The following is a 26,387-nucleotide window of genomic DNA, read 5'->3' on the forward strand; positions in this document are numbered from 1 at the left end:
AAAGAAGGAAGGAATGAAGGACAGATGGAAGGAAAGAGAAGGAAGGAAGAAAAAGAAGAAAGAAAGGAAAGAGTGAAGAAAGGTAGGAAGGACATACAGAAGGAAGGAAGGAAGGAAGAAGAAAGGAAAAAAGGAAGGTACGAAGGACAGATGGAAGGAAGGAAGGACGGACAGAAGGAAGAAATGAAGGGAGGAAAGAAGGAAGGAAGGAAGAAAGGGAGGAAGGACAGATGGAAGGAATGAAAAAAAAGTTAAATCAGATTTTCTTTTTCTATATGTACATTTTCATATATTAATATATTTCCTGCATCAAACAACCCTGACCTGAAAGTTTTATGGAGTGTCACTTATAGTTTTTCCTCATTTAAAGTGTCAAATATTCAAATTATTATACAGTTTAGCCCCAAATTGGATCCTTGTCTTATAAAGTATAGCTGGCTGTTCCTCACGCCTACACTCTGTTAACTTTCTGTAGAGGGGGGGGGGGCAGCATGGATGGTGAGATCTTGTGACAGAGGCTTTTGTTCATTGACATATGTGTGGGACAAGAGGACTCTGTCTGAAGGGCTTTGGAGGAGGTCCTTCATGTCTTTCCCTTCTTTCTTTCTTTGGTCTGTTATGTCCGCCTGTCAAAATCAGATGTTTGCAGCTGATGTTTTGTTAGGTTTTGAAGTAATGAACAAATGAACGTGAGAGTCTTCTCAGTACTTCAGTAGCTTCAAGACATTCTGCTCCTTCCTGTTTTTGGGAAAGAAACCACCCGCCCCCCCCCCCCCCTCTCCTCCCCCCTCCTCCCCCCTCCTCCCCCTCAAATTATGAGGCAAACACTCTGTACTCGACATTCCTTGTTGAAAATAATTATATATGTGTTTTTAGATTGATGAACTACTTGATTAAGATATAACAATAATGAAAAAAACATTTAATACATTAATTAAAAAAACATACATTAGATGGACATGCTGATTTACCCTCCTGTTGTTGGAAGGAAAGGGAGGGAGGAAGAAGGGAGGAAGGAAGGGAGGAAGATGGGAGGAAGGAAGGAAAGGAGGAAGAAGGGAGGAAGGAAGGGAGGGATGTAGGAAGAAAGGAAGGGAGGAAAGGAGGGAGGTAGGAAGGAAGGAAGGAGGGAGGGAGGAAGAAGGAAAGAAAGGAGGGTGGGAGGGAGGGAGGCAGGAAGGAAGGGAGGGGGGAAGGAAAAGAAGATTGGAAGGAAGGACAGATGGAAGCAAGGACAGATGGATGTGTCGTCCTCCAAGGTCAAATTGACCCTGTCTGTTTTGACTGTCCTTCCTTTCTTTCCTCCCTCCCTCCTTCTTTCCTTCCATCTTTCCTCTCTCCTTCCTTCCTTCCTTCCATTCTTTCCTTCCTCCATTCCTTCTTTCCTTTCTTCCCTTCCCGCTGAGATCTACTGACTCAGGTCAGATAGTTGAGCCCAGAGCTCTGAGATCTACTGACTCAGGTCAGATAGTTGAGCCCAGAGTTCAAACTAAACATGATGAAGCAGCTTTTACACAACTGGAACAAACTACCAGCAGAACTGAAATCATTTTTAAATCCAGGTTAAAAACATTTCTCTTCTCCTGAGCTTATGATTGAGCTCTTTTAAAGCACTTTACATTTTAATCTTTCATTCGCACTCTATGTCCTTTTAATGATTTTAAAGCTATTTTATTATTTTATGCTGCAATCTTATATTTAATGCTCTATTCTAGCATTTTATTTCTCTCTTTCTATTTTTCTCTACTTACTTTTTATTATGGGGGGGGGGGGGGGGGGGTTAATTGTATGTTTTAATGTTTGTTTTATGTAAAGCACATTGAGTTGCCATTGTGTATGAAATGCGCTATATAAATAAAACTGCCTTGCCTTGATGTAATGTTTCTGTCTCTTCCACAGTACGGGATGACGCCTCTGATGCATGCTGCTTATAAAGGAAAAGCAGACATGTGCAAGCTGCTGTTGCAACACGGAGCGGACGTGAACTGCAATCAACACGAGCACGGATACACAGCGCTGATGTTCGCAGGACTGTCAGGTTTGTGTCCATCGTTGCATCACAGCAGCACGACTGGAACCTCTTCACCTCTGTTGAAGTTCTATATATGACTCCTCCGCCTCTGTGTCTATAGGGAAGACTGACATCACGTGGATGATGCTGGACGCCGGGGCGGAAACGGACGCAGTCAACTCTGTCGGAAGGACCGCCGCGCAAATGGCTGCGTTTGTCGGTATGTTTGGATGTGACTGTGCTCAACAATCCGGTGCACACTAACAGAGATGGCAAAATGATGATGTTACAACAATTAGTCCATTAATCGATTAGCTGCCAACTCTTCTCATCTCGTCTCGTCCTCCTCCGCTTATCCGGGGTCGGGTCTCGGGGGGCAGCAGCCTAAGCAGAGAAGCCCAGACTTCCCTCTCCCCAGCCACTTCGTCCAGCTCTTCCCAGGGGATCCCGAGGCGTTCCCAGGCCAGCCGAGAGACATGTCTTTGGGTTGTAGACAAAAGGATGTCACCTTAGTGATTTGGAAATTCCTCCCCAAATTTTTAATGCTGCTTACTAACGCTGGGTACCGTGGTAGTTAACAGCACGTCGCCTAGCAACACTGGCTCTCAAATGTCAGATAACAGCTGCCATGGGAACCACCCACCCACAGACTTGAAGCCTAGATCAACTTTTCTTAACCAGGGTGCCGTCTGGCTTCATCAGGATTTGCCATTTGACTGAAATTGACATTCCTGATGTAATAATATGCATCAAAAACAACTGTGGCTACAACTTATCATGAAATATAGATATTAGTGGTGTCATACATCTTGAAATTGTGTCTCACATGCTCCTCTCGTTAACGTTGTGACCTGGAGAATCATGTGACATTAAATTCATAAAAGTCATAAAATGATGAACTGTCTCCTCTTTTTTTTTTTTTTTCTCCTCAGGGCAACACGACTGTGTCACCGTCATCAACAACTTCTTCTCCCGCGCCAGACTAGACTACTACACCAAACCCCAGGGTCTGGAGAAGGAACCCAAGCTGCCGTCCAAACTGGCCGGACCCCTCCACAAGGTCATCATGAGCACCAACCTGAACCCCGTCAAGGTAGGACTCCACCGAACAGAGACTAGTTAGTTAGTTATCCCTCCGGTTGTCCTCGAGTTAAGGGAGGAAGGAAAGGGAAAGGAGGGAGGGAGGAAGGACAGAGGAAAGAAGGAAGGTAGGAGGGAGGGAGGGAAGGAAAGAAAGAGAGAAGAAGGGAGGGAGGAAGGAAGGGAGGAAGGACAGAGGAAAGAAGGAATGTAGGAGGGAGGGAGGGAGGGAGGGAGGGACGAAAGAAGGAAGGAAGGAGGGAGGGAGGGAAGGAAAGAAAGAGAAGAAGGGAGGGAGGGAGGAAGGACAGAGGAAAGAAAGAAGGAGGGAGGGAGGAAAGAAGGAAGGAAAGGAGGGAGGAAAGAAGGAAGGATGGAGGGAGGAGAGAAGGACAGAAGGAAGGAAGAAAAGGGGATGGAGGGAGGGAGGAAGGAAGGAGAGAAGAAAGGAAAGGAAATAATGAAGGTAGGAGGGAGGAAGGAAAGAAGGAGGGAGGGAGGGAGAAAGGAAAAGAGGAAGGAAGGACAGGAAAAAAGGAAGGAGGGAAGGAAAGAAGAAGGAGGAAGGAAGGAGGGAGGGAGGGAAGGAAAGAAAGAGAGAGAAGAAGGGAGGGAGGAAGGACAGAGGAAAGAAGGAAGGAGGGACGGAGGAGAGAAGGACAGAAGGAAGGAAGAAAAGGGGGTGGAGGGAGTAAAGAAAGAGAAGGAGGGAGGAAGGAATTTTTAGTTTTTATTTAGTTTTCGTTTTTGTTTTAATTGTAGCTTTTATTTTAATTTCAGTTAACTAAATTATTTTTTCATTGCTAGTTTTAGTTTTAGTCTTAGTTTTCATTAACTATAATAACCCTGGACCACACAGACCTCACAGTGTCTAAATCTCAACACACCTGCAGTCGATTTGAGCTGATTATCTCTCTCGCTCATCAAGTGATCAGAGAGCTTAATGAGCTGCTGCAGTAATTGGTTTGATTGGCTCGACTGATCGGTGGTCTTCACAGTCTGGTTCAAACACACAAATGAGGTTCTGTCTGCACCAACAATACATCTGCTGCTTTCTTACAGTACATTTTTTTCTACTGTTCAGTCTTTGATTTCACTTTAATGAGCTTTCCACCAAAGTTAGTGGACTGTGAAAAGGGTCAGTATTTATTAATTAATGCTTCAGCACCCTTTAGGCCAGAAACTGACTCTTTTTTTGGGGGGTTTCTCACTGTTTCGAAGGCAGAGGAAGAAAATAAGGAGATATGAGCGTTTCCCATATGAGGAGGGAGGAAACGGAAGGAGGGAGGAAGGGAGGGAGGAAAGAAGGAGGGAGGGAGGGAGAAAGGAAAAGAGGAAGGGAGGAAGGAAGGAAGGGGGAGGAAAGAAAGAGTTTAGGGGGGAGGGAGGAATGGAGAAAGGAAGGAAAGAAGGAGGGGAAGGAAAGAAAGAGAGAAGGAAGGGAAGGAAAGAAAGAGAGAAGGAAGGAAAGAAGGAAGGGGAAGGAAAGAGAGAGGAAAGAAAGAAAGAGAGAAGGAAGGAAGGAAAGAAGGAAGGGGAGGAAATCACATTAATGAGCTTTCCACCAAAGTTAGTGGACTGTGAAAGGGGTCAGTATTTATTAATTAATGCTTCAGCACCCTTTAGGCCAGAAACTGACTCTTTTTTTTTTGGTTTGTCACTGTTTCTAATGCAGATGAAGAAAATAAGGACATATGAGCCGTTTCCTTTATTTATTTATTTATTTACATGTGTATTTGAGTGAGTTGCATACATTTAAAAATAACCGAAATAAACTTAACCCTCCTGTTGTCCTCGAGTCAGGGGAGGGAGGAAGCAGGAAGGAAGGGAGGGAGGGAGAGAGGGAGGAAAGAGGGAAGGAGGGAGAAAGGAAAAGAGGAAGGAAGGAAGGAAGGGAGCAGGAAGGAAGGGAGAAACAAGGAAGTAAAGGAGAAAGGAAAGGAGAAAGGGAGGAAGAAGGAAACAAAGAAGGAGGAAGGGAGGGAGAAAGGAAAAGAGGAAGGAAGGAAGGAAGGGGGGAGGAAAGAAAGAGAGTTTAGGAGGGAGGGAGGAATGGAGGAAGGAAGGAAAGAAGGAAGGGAGAAAAGAAACTGCTACTACCAAATGCAGTCAGTAGATTTGTTCTCTCTTAACAAATACTTGGTGTTTCCAGATGGTGATGCTGGTGACGGAGAACCCCCTGTTGGCAGAGGCCGAGGCTCTGGAAAAATGCCGCCGGGTGATGGAGCTCATCTGTGAGAAGTGCATCAAGCAGCAGGACATGAACGAGGTGCTGGCCATGAAGATGCATTACATCAGCTGCCTGCTGGGGAAGTGTGCCTCCTTCCTCAAAGACCGCGAGGACAAGCTGGACGGACTCATTAAGAGGTCAGGACCTGTCTGATGTTGTACAGACCCTAAATCTATGCATTATTAGGGTTGCATTAGGGTTCCGGGAATTTTCAAACTTGGAAACTTTCCATGGGAATTAACGGGAATTAATGGGAATAAACCGGGAATTTACTAAACTGAAGGTATGTTCTTATTAGGGAACTGAAATATAGTTGTGTAAAATAATACTTTAGCACAGGGATGTCAAACACATCTTAATTCAAGGGCCACATACAGCCCAATTTGATTTTATGTGGGCCGGTCCATTTAAAAAGAAGGAAAGAAGGAAAGACAGATGGAAGGAAGAAAGGGAGGATCGAAGGAAGGAAGGAAGGAAGGAAGGAAAGATGGAAAGATGCATGGATGGAAGGAAAAGGAGAGAAGACAGTAAGGAAAGATGGAAGGAAGGAATGAAAGATTGAAGGGAGGAAGGACAGATGGAAGAAAGGAAGGAGTGAAAGACAGATGGAAGGAAGAAAGGGTGGATGGAAAGATGGAAGGAAAAGAAGACAGGAAGGAAAGTGGGCTGGACTGGACTCCTCGGCGGGCCGGTTCTGGCACCCTATCATGTTTGACAACCCTGCTTTAGCATAATCCTGACTAAAACAACCAGATATCATGCAGCACAGTTGAATATTTATGCTATCTGAGACCACGCCCCCTACATGCACTGTGCATACTGAGGCCACGCCCCCTACATGCACTGTGCATACTGAGGCCACGCCCCCTACATGCACTGTGCATTCCTCCATCACATGCACACATCTCCGTCAGGGATGTGTAGCTTCACAGACACATTGTTGTATTTTTTCAGAGTTGTGTGTGAAACCATTAAGAATAATAACATTTAGTTGTTTTTTTAATATTAAATTATAAATAATTGTATAATTTAATATAACTTCAACAGCTCAGGGACATCAAGCGACATTGTTTTGTGCACCTTTTTTCATCGTCAACTTAAAATAATGTTCTGTTTTTTAATGAAGGGGTCTTCATTTTCTTTTATCCAATTAATCAATCAAATGATGATACCTTTCCACTAAATTACCCTCAGTTGCCATAAATTCCCATTTAATTCCCATAAATTCCCATAATTCCCTTAATTCCCATGGAAAGTTTCCAATATTCCCAACTTCCCATGGAAATATACCGGAAATTTTCCACCCCTTTGCAACCCTATGCATTATACAATATGAAACCCCTTTCAGACATGCACCCCTGTATGTTTATATAACAATTTAATTTAAGATGAATTTAAAAGCTGCAGCAGCACAAGGTTAAACGTGCAGAGAGCAACAACTGTGTGTCTTGTTTCACTTTCAAAAATCACTAATAACTGTTAAATCTCAATCATGATCTCTTATTAGTGTAATACACTAAGAAACTCAGAGTTTATCTGAAGGAAATAGGGAGATTGAAAAGTGATGCAGTAACAAAAGTTTCCGTACTTGGTTTTTAATTACATTTTAAACGTATTGCTCTCTCTCTGCTCCTTCTCGTGCATTGGGTGCTAAATATCAAATGATCATCATCTATTTCTGTAAATGTCTCCTAATATCTGAATGAAGCTTTAACCCTTTATTGGGCAAATAATTATATTTGGTAACTTCTGTAAATATCCCAAAATGTCCTTCCTTCCTTCCTTCCTTCCTTCCTTCCTTCCTTCCTTCCTTCCTTCCTTCCTTCCTTTCCTTCCTCCCTGCCTTCTTTCTTCCCTTCCTCTTTTCCTTTCTCCCTCCCTCGTTCCTTATTTCCTCCATCCTTCCTTCCTTTCCTTCCTTCCATCTGCCCTTCCTCTCTCCCTCCTTCTCTCCTCCTTCCTTCTTTCCTTCCTCCGCCCTTCCTTCCTTTCCTTCCTTCCATCTGTCCTTCCTCTCTCCCTCCTTCTCTCCTCCTTCTTTCCTCCCTTCCTTCTTTCCTTCCTCCGTCCTTCCTTCCATCTGGCCTTCCTCCCTCCCTCCTTCTCTCCTCCCTTCCTTCTTTCCTTCCTCCATCCCCCTTTCTTCTTCTTTCCTTCCTTCTTTCTTCCCTTCCTCCCTCCCTCCTTCTCTCTTTCGTTCCTCCCCACTACCTTCCTTCCTTCCTTCTTTCCTCCGTCCTTCCTTCCTGTCCTTCCTCCTTCCTTCCTTTTTTCTTTCCTTCCTTCCTTCCTTCCTTCCTTCCTTCCTTCCTCCCTCCCTTCCTTTCAATGAGTGTCCTATAAAGGGTTAAGGAAAAGTCACCAGTATCAACGACATTCTGAAATATTGATTTTACTGAATATATTTTATCATAGAAGACTTAAATGACTCAAAATGATTCATCAAATTTAACAGTAACAACACAAATTGAAGTACCTGTAAAATGTATTTTAACAAGACAAAAACATACATTTCTGTCATTTTTGTTTCCATTACAAGAGCTTTTTCTGACATATTTGCCACCTTGATCCGTCTCCTCCAGTCTGCTCAAAGGTCGGGACAGCGACGGCTTCCCCGTCTACCAGGAGAAGTTTCTCAGAGAGTGCATCCGCAAGTTCCCCTACTGTGACGCTACTCTGCTGCAGCAGCTGGTCCGCAGCATCGCTCCTGTGGAGATTGTAAGTTCACCATATTTTTCGGATTATAAGTCGCTCCGGAGTATAAGTCTCACCAGCCGAAAATGCATAATAAAGAAGGAAAAAAACATATATAAGTCGCACTGGAGTATAGGTCACATTTTTTGATTATGATATAAAATTTAAGATTTCCGTTGTGAAATATGCGGAGGAGAATAGTGGAAAAGCGGCCGCGAGCCATTTTTCTGTGGACCCCAAAACGGAGCTTCAACACCTGTCAGAGCAAGAGGGCGGCTATTGTCTGGACTACTGAAAAAAGTGATGACTGATTTAAAACTTGTGATTTGTCTTGTGAATTATCTTACAATTGTTTCCTTTACTTCGTAATTTCTGCCCATTTTTCAACACGTTTTTGTTCATGACTTCTGCCTCACATAGAAAGAAATCTTTTTTTTTTTTGTCCCGACGCTGAACCCTTAATTCGGGCAACTACCGGGTAGGTCTGCGTATGGTGTGTAAAGACGAAATTCCCATGTGTGTGTTTCGCATGATGTTTTAACAATGCAAAGCCATACTTGAAAAACATAAATAAATAAAACTAGGTTGTAGGATGTAGACCCTATTTCACTAGTATTGCTGGACAAGATTTTTTTTTTTGCGAGGAAGTAATTAATCGCCTGTCCCAAAATACCCTGGATTCAAATACACGCCTAGTCTCTTACGTGAGATGAGATCAACTTAATAGCCCGGGCTATTATTTGATATTTTACGGTAATGTGTTAATAATTTCGCACATAAGTTGCTCCAGAGTATAAGTCGCATGCTTAAACTATGAAAAAAACTGCGACTTATAATCCGAAAAATACGGTACACCTTTCACTGAAAAAATGAAAGAGTTTGGAGACTAGACTTTAAATTAAGGCTTCCAGACTTTGTGTTATATGATGGAAATTAACCTCCTCATCTGAATGCTGTCAGTGGTTTTTTTGTGAGATTCTTGATCATTTTTCTTGTCCTCCTTTTTCTTTTTGAAACTCCCGTTGTTGCAGGGTAACGACCCAACAGCTCTGTCCGTGCTGACTCAGGCTATCACAGGTCAGGTCGGCTTCATGGACGCAGAGTTCTGCACCTCGTGTGGAGAGAAAGGAGCCGAGAAGAGATGCTCTATATGTAAAATGGTGAGCTTGAAGAATGAGTCAGGGTCTCTTACGTTTCTTAACTCTCACTGTGTCGCATTTTTGCATATTTTTTAATTCCAGCATTTGATAATATGATTTTAAAATGGTAATATGTCTACACTCTTGGCTTTTATCAGCATCAACCCATGTTATTAAATTAGTAGTTTGTTACCTTCAACCAAACACAGAATGAAAAACATACATAAATGAGCACAAAATTAAAGAAACATACATATTTTGTCTCAGCATTCAACTAACTGTCATTTCTCCACTTGTGTTTGTGATGTTTTAAACAGTGCACAAATAAATGATTTTTTTTTTTTTTGGCGTCTAGGTGATCTACTGTGGCCAAGCCTGCCAGAAGATGCACTGGTTCACCCACAAGAAAGTCTGCAAGAAACTCCAACAGCAGAGAGAGAAGCACGACGCAGAAGCTGCCAAACTGAGGCTGCAGCAGAGCAAAGGTTGCTAAACTGTCTGAGACACAAAATATGAAACCTAATGAAACACTAACATAGAGGTTAGGGTTAGTGTAGTAGAATTATCTCAAGATGCCAGACTAAGTTGTATAGGAGATCAGGGCAAGGCACGGGCCGACGCAGGTCAGTAACACATTTCATCTCCTGCTTGCTTCATGGGCCATATTAGAGGAGAGAAGAAGAAGGAAGGGCATGGAAGGGAGGGGGAGGGGAACCACAAAGGGTCTAACTTAGCTTCCATCTTTTTTCCATGAGGTGTTGATTCCAGGGGGGAGGGGAGGTCCATCCGTGTTGTAGTTTCAGGATTTCAGATTAGGTTAGGTTAAGGGTAGATCATTGGTGAGGGCATAAGTAATATAGTTTAGAGCAGTAAAGCATCAGGGAGAACCGTACAGCTGTAAGTGCAGTCGTCTCTGTGGTGGACCTGGGTCCAGACAGAGAGCGGCATACACCCCATCACTGTACGTGATCAACCATCCACAGGGTTGCTGCATGATTTCAGCATTGACATCACAATAGGTGCTTGTGCAATACTCACATTGCAGGGTGTGTGATGTCAAGAAAGACTAATTAACTCTGATGTGCTGTGGTGAAGAGGTGCACTTCATCAAGTTACCAAACAGCTTATGTAAGGAGTTAGCTGTGTGTGTACAGATGAGGCTATTTGTCAGTGAATACATGCTACAGTACAACTCCTCAAGACCTGAGCCGAGTTCATGTGTCTTATTTACCACCTTCTGATTAAAGTGAAGGCGGTTAGCCCCAAAGTTAGCAAGAAAAGTTAGCCTCTGTAGTCTTGTGACAGAGCCAAACTGATCTTTTTAAGGAGGACCAGCTATTCTCATAATAGTGAAAATCTCAGCTGCTTCTAATCAGAGATCAGAGAAATGTCTGACAGCTTAGTCTCTACTGAGTTTCACTCAGCACCCCACACCCCAATAAGTTCTCTCATTTCTGGCTGGCTACATTGAATAGTTGATCATTTTGCTCTTCCAGAAAATTAAATGAGAAAATTGCTACACTATAATTAGTATTTGTGTAAGAAACAATAGAGCAAATGATGATGAGTAATGAGATGCAACACCTTTTGGGTGCATTGGGATATTAAATGGAGACGAAATTAGTTTTAACCTACCAGCCAAATTTGAGTTTTTGGTGAAGCCTGATTTATCTTATTACTCTGTGCTGGAGACCACCGTTGTTGTCCAAAAACCATTAAAAACCCATCAGTGAGTCACACCGCTGCGCTGGATAACATGATCTGTCATTACAAGGATTTTGGACGTGTTAGGTGGTTTAGAAACGGCTCCAAAGACTAATAGCAGTGATCATGTTTTCAGTCTCAGGAGAGCAGTTCTGTGTAAGGCAGATGTCACTGAGCATGTGCAGGATCATGGTTATGTTTATACAGCTTCACTAGCTTGCTAAATATTACAACCTTTTGGCTGAGATATGTAGCACATACTTTTAATAATCTATTCCAGTAATATAAACCTGAATGGCATCAAAGCTTCTTCATACAAATCAACTTCTTTTTGAGGATGTAATGTTCCCTGAAACTAATATGAACAGAAACATGATACATCTTGAAACTGATTTCAGGTTGCTATTAGGGCTGTCAGCGTTAACGCGTTAATCGCGATTAGATTAATGCAATCCATAACGCGTTAATTTTTTTTAATCGCATTTTAATGTTGCAAGCCTTTTTGTCCCTTCTACTCACCCGTACACGGCTCCTCTAGCTACCGCGGTGATGGAAAGTAAGAGAGCTACTGGACTTTTGAACGGCTTGTTTAACTTTAAAACACTTCCAGACGCTTCAGTTGACAAATCAAAAGTAAAATGCAACCTGTGTCAAACGGAGTTTAACTACCACCGTAGTATGTCGATTTTGACTTAGCACCTCCACGCTAAACACCCAGGTGGAGTGTGGGAGTCGCAGCAGAGCCGTGATTGATTCCCAGTTAAGACACTCTGGTAAGAAATGCTTTACATGATGGGCTTAAAACTGCCTTGAAATGTAAAATAACAGGATTTTAAACATGCAATTCAAAATGCGATTAATCTCGATTAACTATGGAAATTCTGCGATTAATCTTGATTAAAAAATTAATCGTTTGACAGCCCTAGTTGTTTTATTATGTAGTTTTCAGTATAAAAGCCTAACATTGCTGTCTCTGTGTTTCAGAGGAGAGTTCAGCAGTGCAGGAGGCCACAGACTCCATGAAGGAGCTCTCAGTGGAGACCAACAGTGAAGCCGCTCCCTCAGACACTACAGCAGAAACCCCAAACCCCGCCCCTATCCCGGCAGCTGCTGACAACTGAAGAACATCAGCAACCACCTGTCCCAGAATACATCCATACACCACGAACAGAGAGCGAACTGGCAGCGAGACAGAAAGCCAGAGACGGACTGGTCCAGCACGAGATAAGAACCCATATTTATTACTGATGCGAGACTGCCCGCCAAGGCAGGGAGACATCTTTTTGTCATTTTTCTATGTTGATTTTTTCAGATGATATAATGTCATATGTGAGTGTGAAAATAATGTAGGCTGGCGTGTTTGTGGTAGAGGTCACCGGGAGGAATTTTGGGTGAAGATGTGAAGAGTTAATGACGAAATGTAATTCTGCCTTAAAGAAACTGTAGCAACCTGTGTGGGAGCGAAGTGACTGTGTAGCCGATCAAGAGCTGTCGCAAACGTGCGTTAAGAAAATACTTGATTTGTTAACAGAAACCTTCTTTTGTACTGATAACCTCATTGTGGATGGTGAATGGATAAGCAGGGCTGCACAATATTGACCAAAAATGTATATTTTAAATATTATAACAAGACATGAATTTATTTGTATTTTTCACCATCTTAAAAAAAAAGGTAGTTTTAAAACGTGTGTGGATGGTGGAAGATGAAGCTAATGCTCAGGTTTTTTTCAAATTATAAAAGTTTTCTCCCGAAGTGCAACATCATTTTGTCGATGAAGGATTCTCCACAGCACAAAAAACACATCATCAGTACTGATACTCTTCAGTTTATTGTGTCTGACGGCTTCTACTGTGTCCAACAAACTGATCTTAATCATGTTCAATAAAGACCTGCTTCATCACAATTTGAGTGTAGACTTCCTTTTTTTTATACCTTTTGTTTTTTTAAAGTGAATATATCATGATTTTTATGATTTTTCTGTTATTTTATACTGTCAGATATCTAAATTAAATATAGTCAAAGGTCCAAAAAATAAAATCATGTAAAATAAGAGGGTCAGAAAAGGGTGATTATCATCATGGGGCATTGTGAGCATGCATGGAAAGAAAAAAAAATATGCCTCTCCAAGTCTAAAAATAACAAATTCAAGATTAAACTTACACAATAAATCAAATTATCCCCATGTCTGTAAAAAATAAAGTTAATTATGGGATAAAATAAAACCTCTTATCTGGTCTGTCACCCCATGTGAGGAGTTAGAGGGAGTGCAGTCTTTAAATAAGGCTTGAGTCGACCAGGTGAACTTACTCACCCCCAATTAGGGGTGACAGAGGGTGAGAAAAAAGGAGTTGAGGAAAGGGAAGTGGAATAAATAAAAGAGAAAAATAGTGCCAGCCAGCTCTGAACGCTTCATTTGCAATGTGACTTCTACTTCCTCCACATCTATAAACTACAGGTCATGCTGGTGTGAGGGTAGATTGCACCGCAGGAAGTTTCAGCCGGCAGCATCAGACCTGCTGCAGCTACAGTTACAGGAAGCTCTTCAATTTACAATCAACAAATTAAGATTTTAGCAAAAACTTCAATATACTGAAATGGATAAAAAAAATAAATAAATTGATAAATACACCCATCATTTTTCTGCTTTTGATACAAGTGACATTAACCCTTTATAGGACACTCATTGAAAGGAAGGAAGAAAGGGAGGGAGGAAGGAAGGATGGATGGATGGAAGGAGGAGGAAGGAAAGGAAGGAAGGACGGAGGAAAGAAAGAAGGAAGAAGGAAGGAAGGAAGGAAGAAGAAAGGGGGATGGAGGAAGGAAAGAAGGAAGGGAGGAGAGAAGGACGGAGGGAGGAAGGACAGATGGAAGTAAGGAAAGGAAGGAAGGAAAGAAGGAAGGGAGAAAGGAAAGAGGAAGGGAAGAAAGAAGGCAGGGAGGAAGGGAAGGAAGGAAGGAAGGAAGGAAGGATATTTTGGGATATTTACAGAAGTTACCAAATATAATTATTTGCCCAATAAAGGGTTAACTTCATTAGAAATACACTTTACATACTGCTGGCCGGGCAGCACTGAAAAGCGTCGTAGATGGATAAATAATTCTACGGCATATTATCCCTTATAGCAGGGGTGTCAAACATGAGGCCCGTGGGCCAGAACCGGCCCGCCAAGGCGTCCAATCCGGCCCACTTTCCTTCCTGTCTTCTTTTCCTTCCTACCCTCCTGTCATCTGTTCTTCTTTCCTTCCTCCCTTTCTTACTTCTTTCCTTCTTTGTTTCCTTCTCTCCGTCCTTCCTTCCTTCCATCTTTCCCTCATCTTCTTTTCCTTTCTTCCCTTCCTTCCTTCCTTCCTTGTATTCTTTTCCTTTCTTCCTTTCTTCCTTCTTTCCTTCTTTGTTTCCTTTGCTCCGTTCTTCTTTCCTTCCTTCCATCTTTCCTTCATCTTCTTTTCCTTTCTTCCTTTCCTTCCTTCCTTCCCTAATCCCTTTTCCTTCCTTCCTTCCTTCCTACCTTCCTTTTGTCTTCCTTCCTTCCTTCCTTCCATCTGTCCATCCTTCCTTCCTTCTTTCCTTCCATCTTTTTAATGATCCGGCCCACATGAGATCAAATTTGGCTGTATGTGGCCCTTGAATGAAAATGAGTTTGACACCCCTCCCTTATAGATTTACAATATAGTTTCATACTTTGGCTGGTATGACTCTGAAGAAGCTGTTAAATTGCATTTTATGTGGTATAAAAAAATGAAAATGAAACTTGGTGAACCCTGCAGAAACTTAAGTAGGTTTCAAGATCAACTTCTGCTTCTTCTCTGTAGTTTAACCGTTTCTTTGACTGATCATTATAAAGCATGTTGAGCAGATCACAGACTTATTAAAACACTACAAATATATCTTTTCAATGTGTAATGGCAACACTGATTTCTAAAAGGAGGCAGACATCCTTCTCTCCTGCTTGTGGACTATGAGGCTCGTCTGCCGAAGGCCACAGACTGGAGGACGCGATGGCGGTCCTGGCTGTGCATCTGAAAGGACCTCTTCCTCTCCACTGACTTCACCTCTGACAACACAAACATACCACACCTCTGACACATTAATAATTAAAAATATACAATAACTCTGTGAAATCTTGCAGGTTTGTATAGGTCAGCCATCTCCCTGTCTTCATATCTCACCTTTTCTGTCTAACACCTGAATAGAAGGCAAGTAGTGGATCACGTGAGGGCGATATCCAGGTTCATGGGAGATAGGATTGAGGAAAAAGGCTGCACATTGAACAAAATCAAAGGGTCACATTCTACCATCTACTGTTTGAACAGGTAAATATTTTGTATTGCCTTTTTAAAAAGTGAAGCTTGCACATGTGAGGATGAAAAAAAAAATCATTGTAATGTGACTTTCAAATCACTCACTGACAGTTTGGAGTTGCTGCATCTTCCTGAGCTCGTGCATCGTGTCATCCAGACCTCTGATCTGGTTGTTGTGGAGGAAAAGAAGCTGGAGGCAGGTCAGATGATTTAAAGCTCCTGTATGGAAGACACAGTTCAGACAGACGTGGACCCATATTGTCTAAAAAAAAAATGCATGATCAGTCCTTTTGCTGTTGGAGTAGGAGCAGCCGAAGTGTTTTTGCATTTAGTGCTCTTGTCTTCTACAAACATAAGGACCTGCAACAGCATCTATAACTGTCCCCTTGAGTTTTTGTGTCCTTGTAAAACCACATTCAAAACATTTGGACACCTGACAGGCTTGAACAACTGTGAACCCATCCTTTAAGGTTCTGGTATTTCTAGCTACTAGATGCTACTACTACTTTGGATGCTAAGATGAAACGTTAGCTAAACTCCTCAGCATCAGCAGTTGTCTTAGAAGCAACACGTTTCTATATTTAAAGAGTTAGGAGGGCAATTTTATATTTCCAAAACCAAAAAGTGTAAAAGTGTAAGGAATGGGTTAAACAGTTGTTTGTCCTTCTTTTCATCCTTCTTTCTCTTTTATTTATTTCCTCTCATCTTCTTCATCATCATCTATTTCTGTCCTCCTCTTCTGATCTAACATCCTAGAAAATACCCAAAATTCAATGATATATATTTGAAGCTGACTGCAAAACTAAACTCTATTTTTTCACTATTTTTCTACTTTGAATACTTTAAAACATATTTTATACTTTCACTTACTTTTTTTACATTACTCTCACTCAGTACTCAGATTTTAGGCTGTTTGGTGCCACAGGTCAGTAAAAATCTCTCTTTTCTTTACATTTCAGACAATCTTACAGTCACATACCAACCCCCCCCCCCCCTAAACTTTAACATTATCTTCACATTAAGAGGATATAGAATAGATAAAAGTCACCAGAAATAGACTTGATGTTGTTATTTTGAAGGTAAAGTTCAGTCAAGCAGCAGTTGATGGAGCGACAGCTGAGCTCTCTGATCTGAAAGAGTCAGAACAAAAACTTAATGATCATTTTGGTTCATCTGAACTTTAAAAATAGGTTTTTAACCCTCCTGTTGTCCTTGAGTCAAGGAAGGAAGGGAGGGAGGAAGAAGGAAGGAAGGAAAGGAGGGAGGAAGGAGGGAAGGAAGAAGGAAGGGAAGGAGGGAAGTAAAGGATGGAGGAAAGAAAGGAGGGAAGTAAAGGATGGAGGAAAGAAAGGAGAGAGGAAAGAAAGAGAGAAGGAGGGAAGGAAGGAAGAAGGAAAGGAGGGAGGAAAGAAGGAAGGAAAGGAGGGAGGAAAGAAGGAAGGAAAGGAAGGAGGGAGGAAGGAAAGAGAGAAGGAAGAAGGAAAGAAGGAAGGAAGGGAGGGAGGAAGGAAAGGAGAGAGGAAAGAAAGGGAGAAGGAGGGAAGGAAGGAAGAAGGAAAGGAGGGAGGAAAGAAGAAAAGAGAGAAGGAGGGAAGGAAGAAGGAAAGAAGGAAGGAAGGGAGGGAGGAAGGAAAGGAGAAAGGAAGGAAGAAGGAAGGGAAGGAGGGAAGTAAAGGAGGGAGGAAGGAAAGAGAGAAGGAGGGAAGGAAGAAGGAAAGAAGGAAGGAAGGGAGGGAGGAAGGAAAGGAGGGAGGAAGGAAAGGAGAGAGGAAAGAAAGAGAGAAGGAGGGAAGGAAGGAAGAAGGAAAGGAGGGAGGAAGGAAAGGAGGGAGGAAAGAAGGAAGGAAAGGAGCGAGGAAGAAGGAAGGGAAGGAGGGAAGTAAAGGATGGAGGAAGGAAAGGAGAGAGGAAAGAAAGAGAGAAGGAGGGAGGGAAGGAAGGAAGAAGGAAAGGAGGGAGGAATGAAGGAAGGAAAGGAGTGAGGAAGGAAAGGAGGGAGGAAAGAAGGAAGGAAAGGAAGGGAGGGAGGAAGGAAAGAGAGAAGGAGGGAAGGAAGAAGGAAGGAAGGGAGGGAGGAAGGAAAGGAGGGAGGAAGGAGGGAGGGAGGGAGGAAGGAAAGGAGGGAGGAAGGAAGAAGGAAGGGAAGGAGGGAAGTAAAGGAGGGAGGAAGGAAAGAGAGAAGGAGGGAAGGAAGAAGGAAAGAAGGAACAGTCAAAACGGACAGGGTCAATTTGACCCGGGAGGACGACAGGAGGGTTAATGAAATATATAAAGCTGGGCAGAAGCTTACCTTGTTGTTTTTCAGCCACAGCCTCCTCAGAAAGTGAAATCTCGATAAGTTGGGAACACTGGTGAGTTTTCTGCTCAAGGAAACAGAAAGTATTGTATCAAAGGGTTAGAGTTAGGACTCTTGTGTGTGTGTCTCAGTTTTACCAGCGGCTGCAGAGAGAGAAACAAGAGAGAAGTTTGTTCTTACTTCCTGTTGAGGCTGATTTGGCAAACATCAACATCCCTCCTTATGCCACACCTCTGAAGAGAGTCCTTGATGTCCTCAGAGAAGAAAAGAAAATTCAAAAAAGCTATACGATCTACATTTATGCATCTTTGCTGATATAATCTTTTCTATTGTTGGAGAGAAAAAGTTGTCTACCTTGGATACCTCCATTGTGTGCCACCTGTGGATGTGCAGACCAGACACACCTGTTGCCAGGAAACTCACAACAAACAACACAAAATTCTTCTTTTAGTTTAAAAAAAATGTGTTGTAAGATGCTTTAATTTAGATCTAGGTGTTTTATTTTATTGTTAAACTTGATTAGAGAGAGTAGTCAGCTGTGCTAGTCATTTATTAGCAGTGAAAGCAGATGTCCAGCAGAGGGCAACATTTCACCACAATTTAAAAGCAAATAAGGTCAATTTAGGTTAGTTTTTGTTAGGTTTATTCACACTGTGGTTCCTAACTGTGTGCAGCTGAAGTCCAACAGCTCTCCCTTTTATTTTAAGCCAAACAGCTGATTTTACTGAAACACACTTTCAGCCAGAAGCAGTGTGCAGGATGTGGTGACTTTTTGAAATTAAATCCTCCTCATTTTACTCATAGGACTGAAAGCAAAACAGTTTGATTCTTCTTACTGAAAGTCAGTACACTAAAAAATCTACTGGCTTTCATTTTTATGGAGATGTTGTCACTCATGCACTGAATATATAAATGGAAATATTTCTCTTGGTTTTTTTTTTTACCTGATTCATTTATTTCTTATTTTTGACCAAATATTACACTCATAAATCAAACATTTACAAGCAAGAAGCCAGACAAACATGTAATCACTAGCTCAATATACCAATAAATTGAGCCCCCTGTGGTGTGTTATATGCTGTACACAAGTTAAATATCCATGTTAAATTTCTTGGCTACTTGCTGATGATCTTATAGTTGTAAATATGTTAGAATCATTTTTACTCATTTGCTTTTTTTTTCTCTGAGCTTTTGACCACATCTCATGGTCTTCATCAGCAAAAGGCAGGAATGTTGGTCATGTTGTCTACAGTATATATATGTATGTAGTAGACGAGATTGTGAATGATCTTTGGTGTTGGATGTTGAAAGGTCTCCACACTGTAAAAAACATGTGATGACACCTGGTCCGATTCTACTCGTTGATGAAAACCATGAGATGTGGTTGAAGTCTCAGGAAAGAGCAAAGGAAGTAGAGTTGGATTTCATCAGAGATAGAGTTGTTATAAATGTAACCACAACCACAAGTATTAGTTTTTACAATAATAATAGTCTAGGTACCATTGAGTGACATATCGGATCAATCTCAGGGAAAAAACGGATGTGAATGAGACACATCCCTCCATCTATTGTCTGTGTCTCGTTTGGGATCCTTTCCAAACTCTATTGCCACAGTGACCTTTCACTTTTGGCTTTGTTCCAGGTGTTGTGCATTCCTTTTGTTCCCCTTCCGGTCGCCCTCGCCACACCTCCCATTACTGCATGTGGGTGCTTCCTGATCATGCACTCCTGCCACGCTGCTTGTCAATATGCTATTAACCCAGCCACCTTTCATTTCCCATGAGGGTTACGGGCAGCTGAATTCCTGCTGCAGAGTTTCACTACCGGTGTCTGTCTGTGTGTGTGTGTGTGTCTGTGTGTGTGTGTGTGTCTGTGTGTGTGTGTGTGTCTGTGTGTGTGTGTGTGTGTGTGTGTGTGTGTGTGTGTGTGTGTGTGTCTGTGTCTGTGTCTGTGTGTGCACAGAGAGGGACTTAGCTCTCAGCTTTCTGTTTCTTTACATAGTGAGAAGACAAAAGCCGGGGGCCTATTATATTCACTTTTCGGCATTCATTTAACCCGGTCCCATAAGAAGCTAAGAGGGGGCGTCGAAGTGTAAATAGTCTTCTGAGAGGAGTTGGCCTTGTTGTCCTTTATTTGCCGTCGGAAGTGGAGTGAAAGAGACTCTGGTGTCCCTGTTTGAGGTGGAAACAAAAGAGAGAGGAAACAATAACAGCGACTGAGTGTGAAGTTTAATGACAGACTGAGTTCATCTGCTCAGGAGCCTCCAAACCAGAATGATTTACTCAAGTATAGTTTTAAAGAGTGGTCTCACAATTTTTCCAAGTGTGTCTTAAAACAACAGTCAGGTCTATATGTGAACAGTGAAAGAGGTTTTCCTCACTGTAATCATTACTCCTCTTCATATTGGCTATTAAAAGACCCTTCTAATGTGCTTTCAATGTAAGTGATGGGGACCAGTGTCATTTAGTGCAAAAATGACATTTTAAAAGCTGATGTGAAGCTTATATGAGACTTCAGCAGTCTGAGTTAGTCATATTAAGTGGATATTTGCCACATTTACATCCAAGTCCCTCTTTGTGTAGTAACAGAAAGAGGGACTTTAGCACTAAAAAGACTAATATTGAAGGATATCTACTTGATTTGACTCATTTGGACAGCTGAAGCTTCATATTAGCTTCAGATAAACTTCTAAAGAAGGAGGACTGTGGATTTTACATTGCAAGAGCATTATGAAGGGATCTTCTAATGGCCTGCATGAACAGGAGGAATGATTCATTTGGACACCTGACAGGCTTGAACAACTGTGAACCCATCCTTTAAGGTTCTGGTATTTCTAGCTGCTAGCTGCTACTACTACTTTGGATGCTAAGATTAAATGTTAGCTAAACTCCTCAGCATCAGCAGTTGTCTTAGTAGGAACACATTTCTATATTTAAAGAGTTAGGAGGGCAATTTCATATTTCCAAAACCAAAAAAGCGTAAAAGTGTAAGGAATGGGTTAAACAGTTGTTTGTCCTTCTTTTCATCCTTCTTTCTCTTTTATTTATTTCCTCTCATCTTCACTAAATTATTTCTGTCCTCCTCTTCTGATCTAAAATCCTGCAAAATACCCAAAATTCAATGATGACTGCAAAACTAAACTCTATTTTTTCACTATTTTTCTACTTTGAATACTTAAAAACATACTTTATACTTTCACTTACTTTTTTTACATTACTCTCACTCAGTACTTAATAGATTCATTTTTAACACTGTAGTATTTTCTGCTCATTTCTTCCACTGCTGTCTCCAACGATAACCTTTCACTCATGAAGAGAAAGACACATCTGCTCCTCCTACACTCTCAGCTCTGAAAAGGGACCAAAGAAGAAGAAGAAGAAAGAAAAAGTGCTTCTGTGGTATTAAAACCAAACAGGTAAGTGAGCTGCGTATCAGCTTTCATTCACATGAGCAACAATTAGTGTCTCTGCACGACGCCTCTTTTCAAATCAGTGAGACAAGCCTGGATTGAATGTTCCCCACAAAAAGTAATTATATCTCTCCTTGTTTCGAACAGTGGACACACAAAGACTCCAGTTAGTCTGGGCACTCAGATCCTCAGATGTGGAACTGACAGGGACTGAGAGAGGAAGGCAGAGAGGGAGGGAGGATGGTCATAGACAGACAGCAAATTACACACAGACAATATCAGCTTTCAATTCTGAATTAAACGTGTGCCTGAGAGAGAGGGGCAAGTCACAACGTGGAGAACATCCAACATGACAAACTAACCACAAGGTAAAAACACGAGTTGGTGTCTTAAATCGTCAACTGCGTACACATATGTGAGTAATTCTGCATCACTGCTGATGACAGCGGTGAAAAATGAGCCTATGAGGATCAGCTCAGGGTCAAATAGTGTTTGCAATCATTTTTTTTTATTATTTGTGTTACATAGAAAACACAACAGATGTTAGAAGGTTTTAATGAGATAGAGAAGAAGAAGAAAAGTCAGCAAAATTGTTCAGTGATTGAAAATGAATCTTTTTAAAACTTGAAACCAGGCAGAGGAGTGAATTATGATTCATTTTGTAGATTTGAATCATTTCATTGATCTCTTCAAAGATTCACAATCACTCATTTGTGTTCACTTTCCACCTAAGTAAAGCAATCTGTTTATTTTCCCTTTATGCACAACTGTAAGTGAGCACATGTCATTCTGCTTTTATTCTGACTGTCTTCAGTTTAGTATTTATGTTCAGTTTGTTTCTATTTTTGGAGCCATTGTGCTCAGTTGAGTTATGGACAATATGGACCTTTACAGCACTGCTTTTAAGGTGAATACCTCAGCAGGTGCATATCTTTTGACAGTAATCACATTATGGTGCTTGTGTGGCACATTTCCTGCATGTTAAAGAGCTTTAATAAGGAAATATTGAGCTCACAGTGGTGCACTCAGTCAGTGGTAAGTTGAGCTCCACTGCTAAAAGCTTCTGATTCAGTCGATGACAACAATGATTCAGTATACCTGACTCACTTTGAACTTTGAAGTGTTAAAGATTTGTTCGTACATGCACCGAGCACCTCTACTACAGTACCTGCTCATGTTAAAAGAAACAGACTAAGAGTGAGTCATTTTCAAATATTCTGAGGATATCTGGTGCAAACTCTTTTCCACATGCACAAGAGAAGTTGCTCATAATGGAGGAGTCCAGCTCGCTTCAGACAGAGCTGTTTGAGATACTGTGTGGTTTGGATGTCACTCTCCAGTTCTAATTTTGCTCTTAAATTTTATCACTGGATGTAGACACAGAAGTGAACATGGCTACAGCAGCGTCGCGGCTGGGCGATGATGTCACACGGTCCTCCTCTTTGGTCCAGACTGAAATATCTCAGGAACTATTGGATGGATGGATTGTCGTTAAACTTTGTACAGACCTTCATTGTTCCCAGATGACTTTTGGTGGCTCCTTCCTTCTTCTTCTTATAGCTCCACCATGAGGTACAGTCCCACTCAAAGGTTTGGGCAAAGCGTTCTCATTGAAGTGAATGGGAAGATGTGTCCAAACTTTTGAGTGGGACTGTAAAAAATGTGCAGTTTTAAAGAAAAAGGTCTCGACAGCTATTGAATCATTTGTCATTGAATGTGGTGAACTTAAAAAAGTAATTGAGCCAGCAAAAATCCATTTTGTGTTCAGTAAATGTTTTTGTGGTGAAGAGTTGAAAGCACAGCGAGCAGGTACAAATGAGTCAAACTGAGTGAATTAGGTTTTTATTGCAGACTTTTGGGGATGATAGCTATATTTCAAGGCTGTTTTTACTCCAGAGAAATCTGTGATGTGATTTATTCTGACTTTAATGGCTGCAAAACATTATTTGTGTCTCATTTAAAATGTCTCATTTAAATGACCCACATTTATATGGAAAACTGAAGCTGATCTAAACAAGATTTTAGCTTTATCAAATCACCATTAGTAGGTTTTTAATTAGTTTGAAAGGTGTTGCCTTTGTGTTGTGTTCTCTTATGCCATCTCTTCTTTTAATTACTCACATTTTATGCAATATATTCAGATATCACAATGATCAAGACATTTATGTTGAGTTTCTCTTCAGTGGAAGAGGATGAAGTTACCTGAATAGCTTTACCTTCTCTGCCTAATGAGTTAATTTAGTCCATTTAATTTCTAATACATGTATCTCAGTGTCAGAGACTAAATATTTTACTAATGGTCTGAGAAATATGAAAAAACCAGCCAATTACTCAGACACATAATCCCATCACCATCATCATGATCTTTTGTTTTTCATTTGCTGCTCCACTTCCTCTCATTCCCTTTCTCCCTTATTGAACAGTAAGGACATACTGACTTTCAGATAGTGGACATTTAATGGAAATTCTTGTATAATTCAATATTCCAATATATGGGGGACAAAAAGTAGATAGTTAAATATGAAAAAGTGAACAAATTCAAGTAAATCTAAAAAATGAAGTATCAAACAATCAGGGGGAGATATTTCTTCAGAATACAAATACAAAGTACAAATTGATTTCAACCAGACAAAAATGAAGGCTGGGGAAGGATGGAGATTAATCATGTAAGTCAAAGGTTTATTATTACATTCAGATTTAGTCATGATAGCTGCAGCCTGAATATCCAGTCTGGTTATAAACAAACTTTCTTTGTGTCTCCAAAATACACAGATTGAGGAGAGGCAGTGACATCATCATCATCATCATCATCATCATTATTATAACGCTCCAAAATGAAAGCGTTGGGCGGGGTTATAGGCCCAGTGTACAACCGTGACGACCAATCAGAGCCTCCAAACAGAGACGCACCTGAGCTGCTGCCAAAGCGAGAGGCGGACCGGCTGTATAAAAGCAGCGGGACAGCAGACTCTCTCCTGTAGTTCACCCAGCATCAGTCTAAATCTAGCCGGAGTTACATCTCATATCCAAACTGCTGCACAACCCCTCCCTTTTTCCCCCGCTGAAGCAACCATGCACCTGAGCGCACACGAGTCGTGCCATTCCTTGGTCTTACTTTGCATCCTCCTGAGGAGTTGCCAAGGCGTGAAGAACGATGCCACGGAGCTCCTGTTTTCTCATGTGACCGCAGCAGTGCCGGAGGTTCAGAGCAACGTGTCCCTGAACCGTGCACGGACCGGCGGGAGAGGAGCTGGCAACACGGCGCAAGACAGAGGCGGTGAGTGAGAAGACGAGTCCTGGTGCTGTAGAGGAGAGCGGAGGATGCTCATGCGTTGTCATTTATTATTAGGCTGTCAGATGCTAAATTATATTTCTGTGCAGATTATAACATGTCTGGTAATATACAGTGAGTTTATAGTAACTTTTTTTTTTGGTGCTTAATCTGAGGTTTTGTGGAGGATGTCAAATTGTAATCTATGTAGAATTAATCTAATGGATCACTTTACTTTCTGAAGTTCATGCAGCCTAACAATTGCATGAAAAGATGAGAAAACTAAGCAGGTATTAACTTCAGTTCTCCAAAACATATTTTTCTTCTTCTTAACTTGATCTTCAAGTTCAGGTTTAAGCATCAGATTTCCTCTTTTCATTCACATCTGCGTCACAAAGAGCCAAATGAGGCACCTTTTTAAAATCAGGCACTTAATCCCATCATGATCCCTTCATCAGTTACAAATACCTCCACATTCTTGAGAGGTATTGTTGACTATATATCATCAAAACACTTTTATATTACAAGAATCGTGCAGTTGTAGAAATACTCTTATCACTGTAAAATCACTTAAAAGTTACCAGAGTTTTGCAGTTTTAAGTTAAAAATAGCTCCCAGTCATAGTGTGATCCCTTCAATGAGATACGGTTGATCTGCTCATAGTGGCAGTGTATTTAGTGTATTTCCTTGCTCATCACCACAATGAGCAGAGGCAACACTCAGCCCAACCAAGTGTAACACACACCTGGCTGGCTGTCGGCCAAGCAGGGATGAGAGGCTCCGACAGGCCCAGCAGCCGACTGGGTGTCAGAGCAGCTGAATGGAGGTGTTCTCTTGAGCACAGGAAGCTTGTGATTGAGGCTGTTTGACATGAGCTCTCCCAGCAGTCGACCGTGAAGGAAGGAAGAGAGGGGAAGGGGGGGGGGGGGTGGGTGGGTGTGTGGGTGTAAGAGTCAGATAGAGAGAGTGAGGGGGGGGGGGCAGAGCCTGAGCCTCACCCCTGTTCATTCATCAAACGCTGTCACAGAGAGAGGCGGGCATTGTCACTGAGGTGTATGGAGCTGTATGAATGGACCTGAGCTTGGGTTACAGTGGTAGAGGGGAGAGCAAGAGGGGGGGTGGGGGGGTGACTGTTAGCAGCCTGCAGCAGAATAATACTGACAGAGTTAAATCCTGTTAAATCCCTGCTCCTCTGATAAAAAAAGAGTTTCTTTCCTGATCACATGCTGTAATTCCTCAACTTTTTGAAGTATAAAGGTCAAGATGCTATTGTGTTCCTTCCCTGTGTTCCTGTGACTCGCCAGAGGCTCAAAACCACTATAATGTACAAGATAAAGGGCTGGGTAGTAATCCACTATTATCATCTATTATCCTTCAATATCATGATGAAGTAATGACGTTGAGCTACTGTGAAGTGCAATTTTGTTGTCTCAGAGATGAAAAGAACATTCTCATTCAAATTACTTAGAAAACTAAACCTGGCATGATTTCATCCTGTTCAGATGTCTATACTGCTGGATTCTGCTTATTTATTTCTCTATATTCTCATTGTCTGTCCAACAGAACGAAGCCAAATCGGATGCAGAGAGCTCAGATCCACTAAGTACATCTCTGACGGCCACTGCACCAGCATCAACCCCATCAAGGAGCTGGTGTGCACCGGCGAGTGTCTCCCGGCTCAGATGCTTCAAAACTGGATCGGCGGCGCCTACGGCAGGAAGTTCTGGAGTCGCCGGAGCAGCAACCAGGACTGGCGGTGCGTAAATGACAAGACCCGCACCCAGCGCATCCAGCTTCAGTGCCACGACGGCAGCACGAGAACGTACAAGATCACCGTGGTCACCTCCTGCAAGTGCAAGAGGTACTCGAGGCAGCACAACGAGTCCGGCAACAAGTTCGAAGAGCCGGCTGTGTCGCAGCCGCAGCTCCTGCACAAGCACAAGTCCAAGAGCAAGAGGAGGCTGGGGAAGAACCGGCTGAGCGAGAACTGGCACGAGACTGAACCCTGAGAGACAGGAAGGCATGCAGACTCACTCTGAATGAAACCCCATACATCCTAAAGGAGTTTTGTCTCTGCGATAATGAGACACAGCATCCAGAGCCTGCAGTTGTGGATTATCTCTCAGTGTGAAAGGGGGACTTGATTTATGTGAAGCTGGTTCCTCACTATGATGGAGAACTGTAAAGGGCATGCTATAAGGACTTTTCTTGACATTTTAATCCATGTGATTAAAGATAATGTGAACAACA

The 26,387-nt window shown here is 41.9% G+C and overlaps 3 protein-coding genes across 3 annotated transcripts; 2 read left to right on the plus strand and 1 right to left on the minus strand.

Annotated features, from left to right (window-relative positions):
- Nucleotides 1-1,899: 1,899 nt before the first annotated feature.
- Nucleotides 1,900-12,756, plus strand: ankmy2a (ankyrin repeat and MYND domain containing 2a; the record flags this gene model as incomplete). The annotated part of the gene is made up of 8 exons (XM_053314916.1): nucleotides 1,900-2,038; nucleotides 2,133-2,231; nucleotides 2,944-3,104; nucleotides 5,244-5,458; nucleotides 7,904-8,039; nucleotides 9,047-9,175; nucleotides 9,510-9,639; nucleotides 11,843-12,756. Coding segments are annotated over 8 exons (1,146 nt in total), but the record flags the coding sequence as incomplete, so codon positions are not given.
- Nucleotides 12,757-14,816: 2,060 nt separating this feature from the next.
- LOC128354743 (leucine-rich repeat-containing protein 72) lies at nucleotides 14,817-17,836 on the minus strand. Its single transcript, XM_053314914.1, has 7 exons — nucleotides 17,812-17,836; nucleotides 17,638-17,711; nucleotides 17,452-17,521; nucleotides 16,210-16,291; nucleotides 15,267-15,380; nucleotides 15,030-15,092; nucleotides 14,817-14,914 (listed from the first exon to the last, which is right to left on the minus strand). Exons 1-7 carry the CDS (start codon nucleotides 17,824-17,826, stop codon nucleotides 14,817-14,819), a joined length of 516 nt encoding a protein of 171 aa, XP_053170889.1. The 5' UTR covers nucleotides 17,827-17,836.
- A 6,102-nt stretch (nucleotides 17,837-23,938) lies between these two features.
- sostdc1a (sclerostin domain containing 1a) lies at nucleotides 23,939-26,146 on the plus strand. The gene is made up of 3 exons (XM_053314915.1): nucleotides 23,939-24,143; nucleotides 25,025-25,030; nucleotides 25,701-26,146. The coding sequence occupies exons 1-3, from the start codon at nucleotides 23,939-23,941 to the stop codon at nucleotides 26,144-26,146; spliced, it is 657 nt and encodes a 218-aa protein (XP_053170890.1).
- The last annotated feature ends 241 nt before the right edge of the window (nucleotides 26,147-26,387 follow it).

The sequence above is a fragment of the Scomber japonicus genome, unplaced genomic scaffold (assembly GCF_027409825.1).
Source record: "Scomber japonicus isolate fScoJap1 unplaced genomic scaffold, fScoJap1.pri scaffold_526, whole genome shotgun sequence".
NCBI lineage: Eukaryota > Metazoa > Chordata > Actinopteri > Scombriformes > Scombridae > Scomber > Scomber japonicus.

What these genes read in the sequence shown, in the direction of transcription:
- sostdc1a (XM_053314915.1), top strand. Translation starts at nt 23,939, where the DNA reads ATGCACCTGAGCGCACACGAGTCGTGCCATTCCTTGGTCTTACTTTGC.
- LOC128354743 (XM_053314914.1), bottom strand. An exon ending in CAACATCAAGTCTATTTCTG is followed by an intron (nt 15,381 to 16,209) that starts GTGACTTTTATC and finishes TCTTCCATACAG; the next exon opens with GAGCTTTAAATCATCTGACC. An exon ending in TCAGGTGTTAGACAGAAAAG is followed by an intron (nt 14,915 to 15,029) that starts GTGAGATATGAA and finishes TTGTGTTGTCAG; the next exon opens with AGGTGAAGTCAGTGGAGAGG.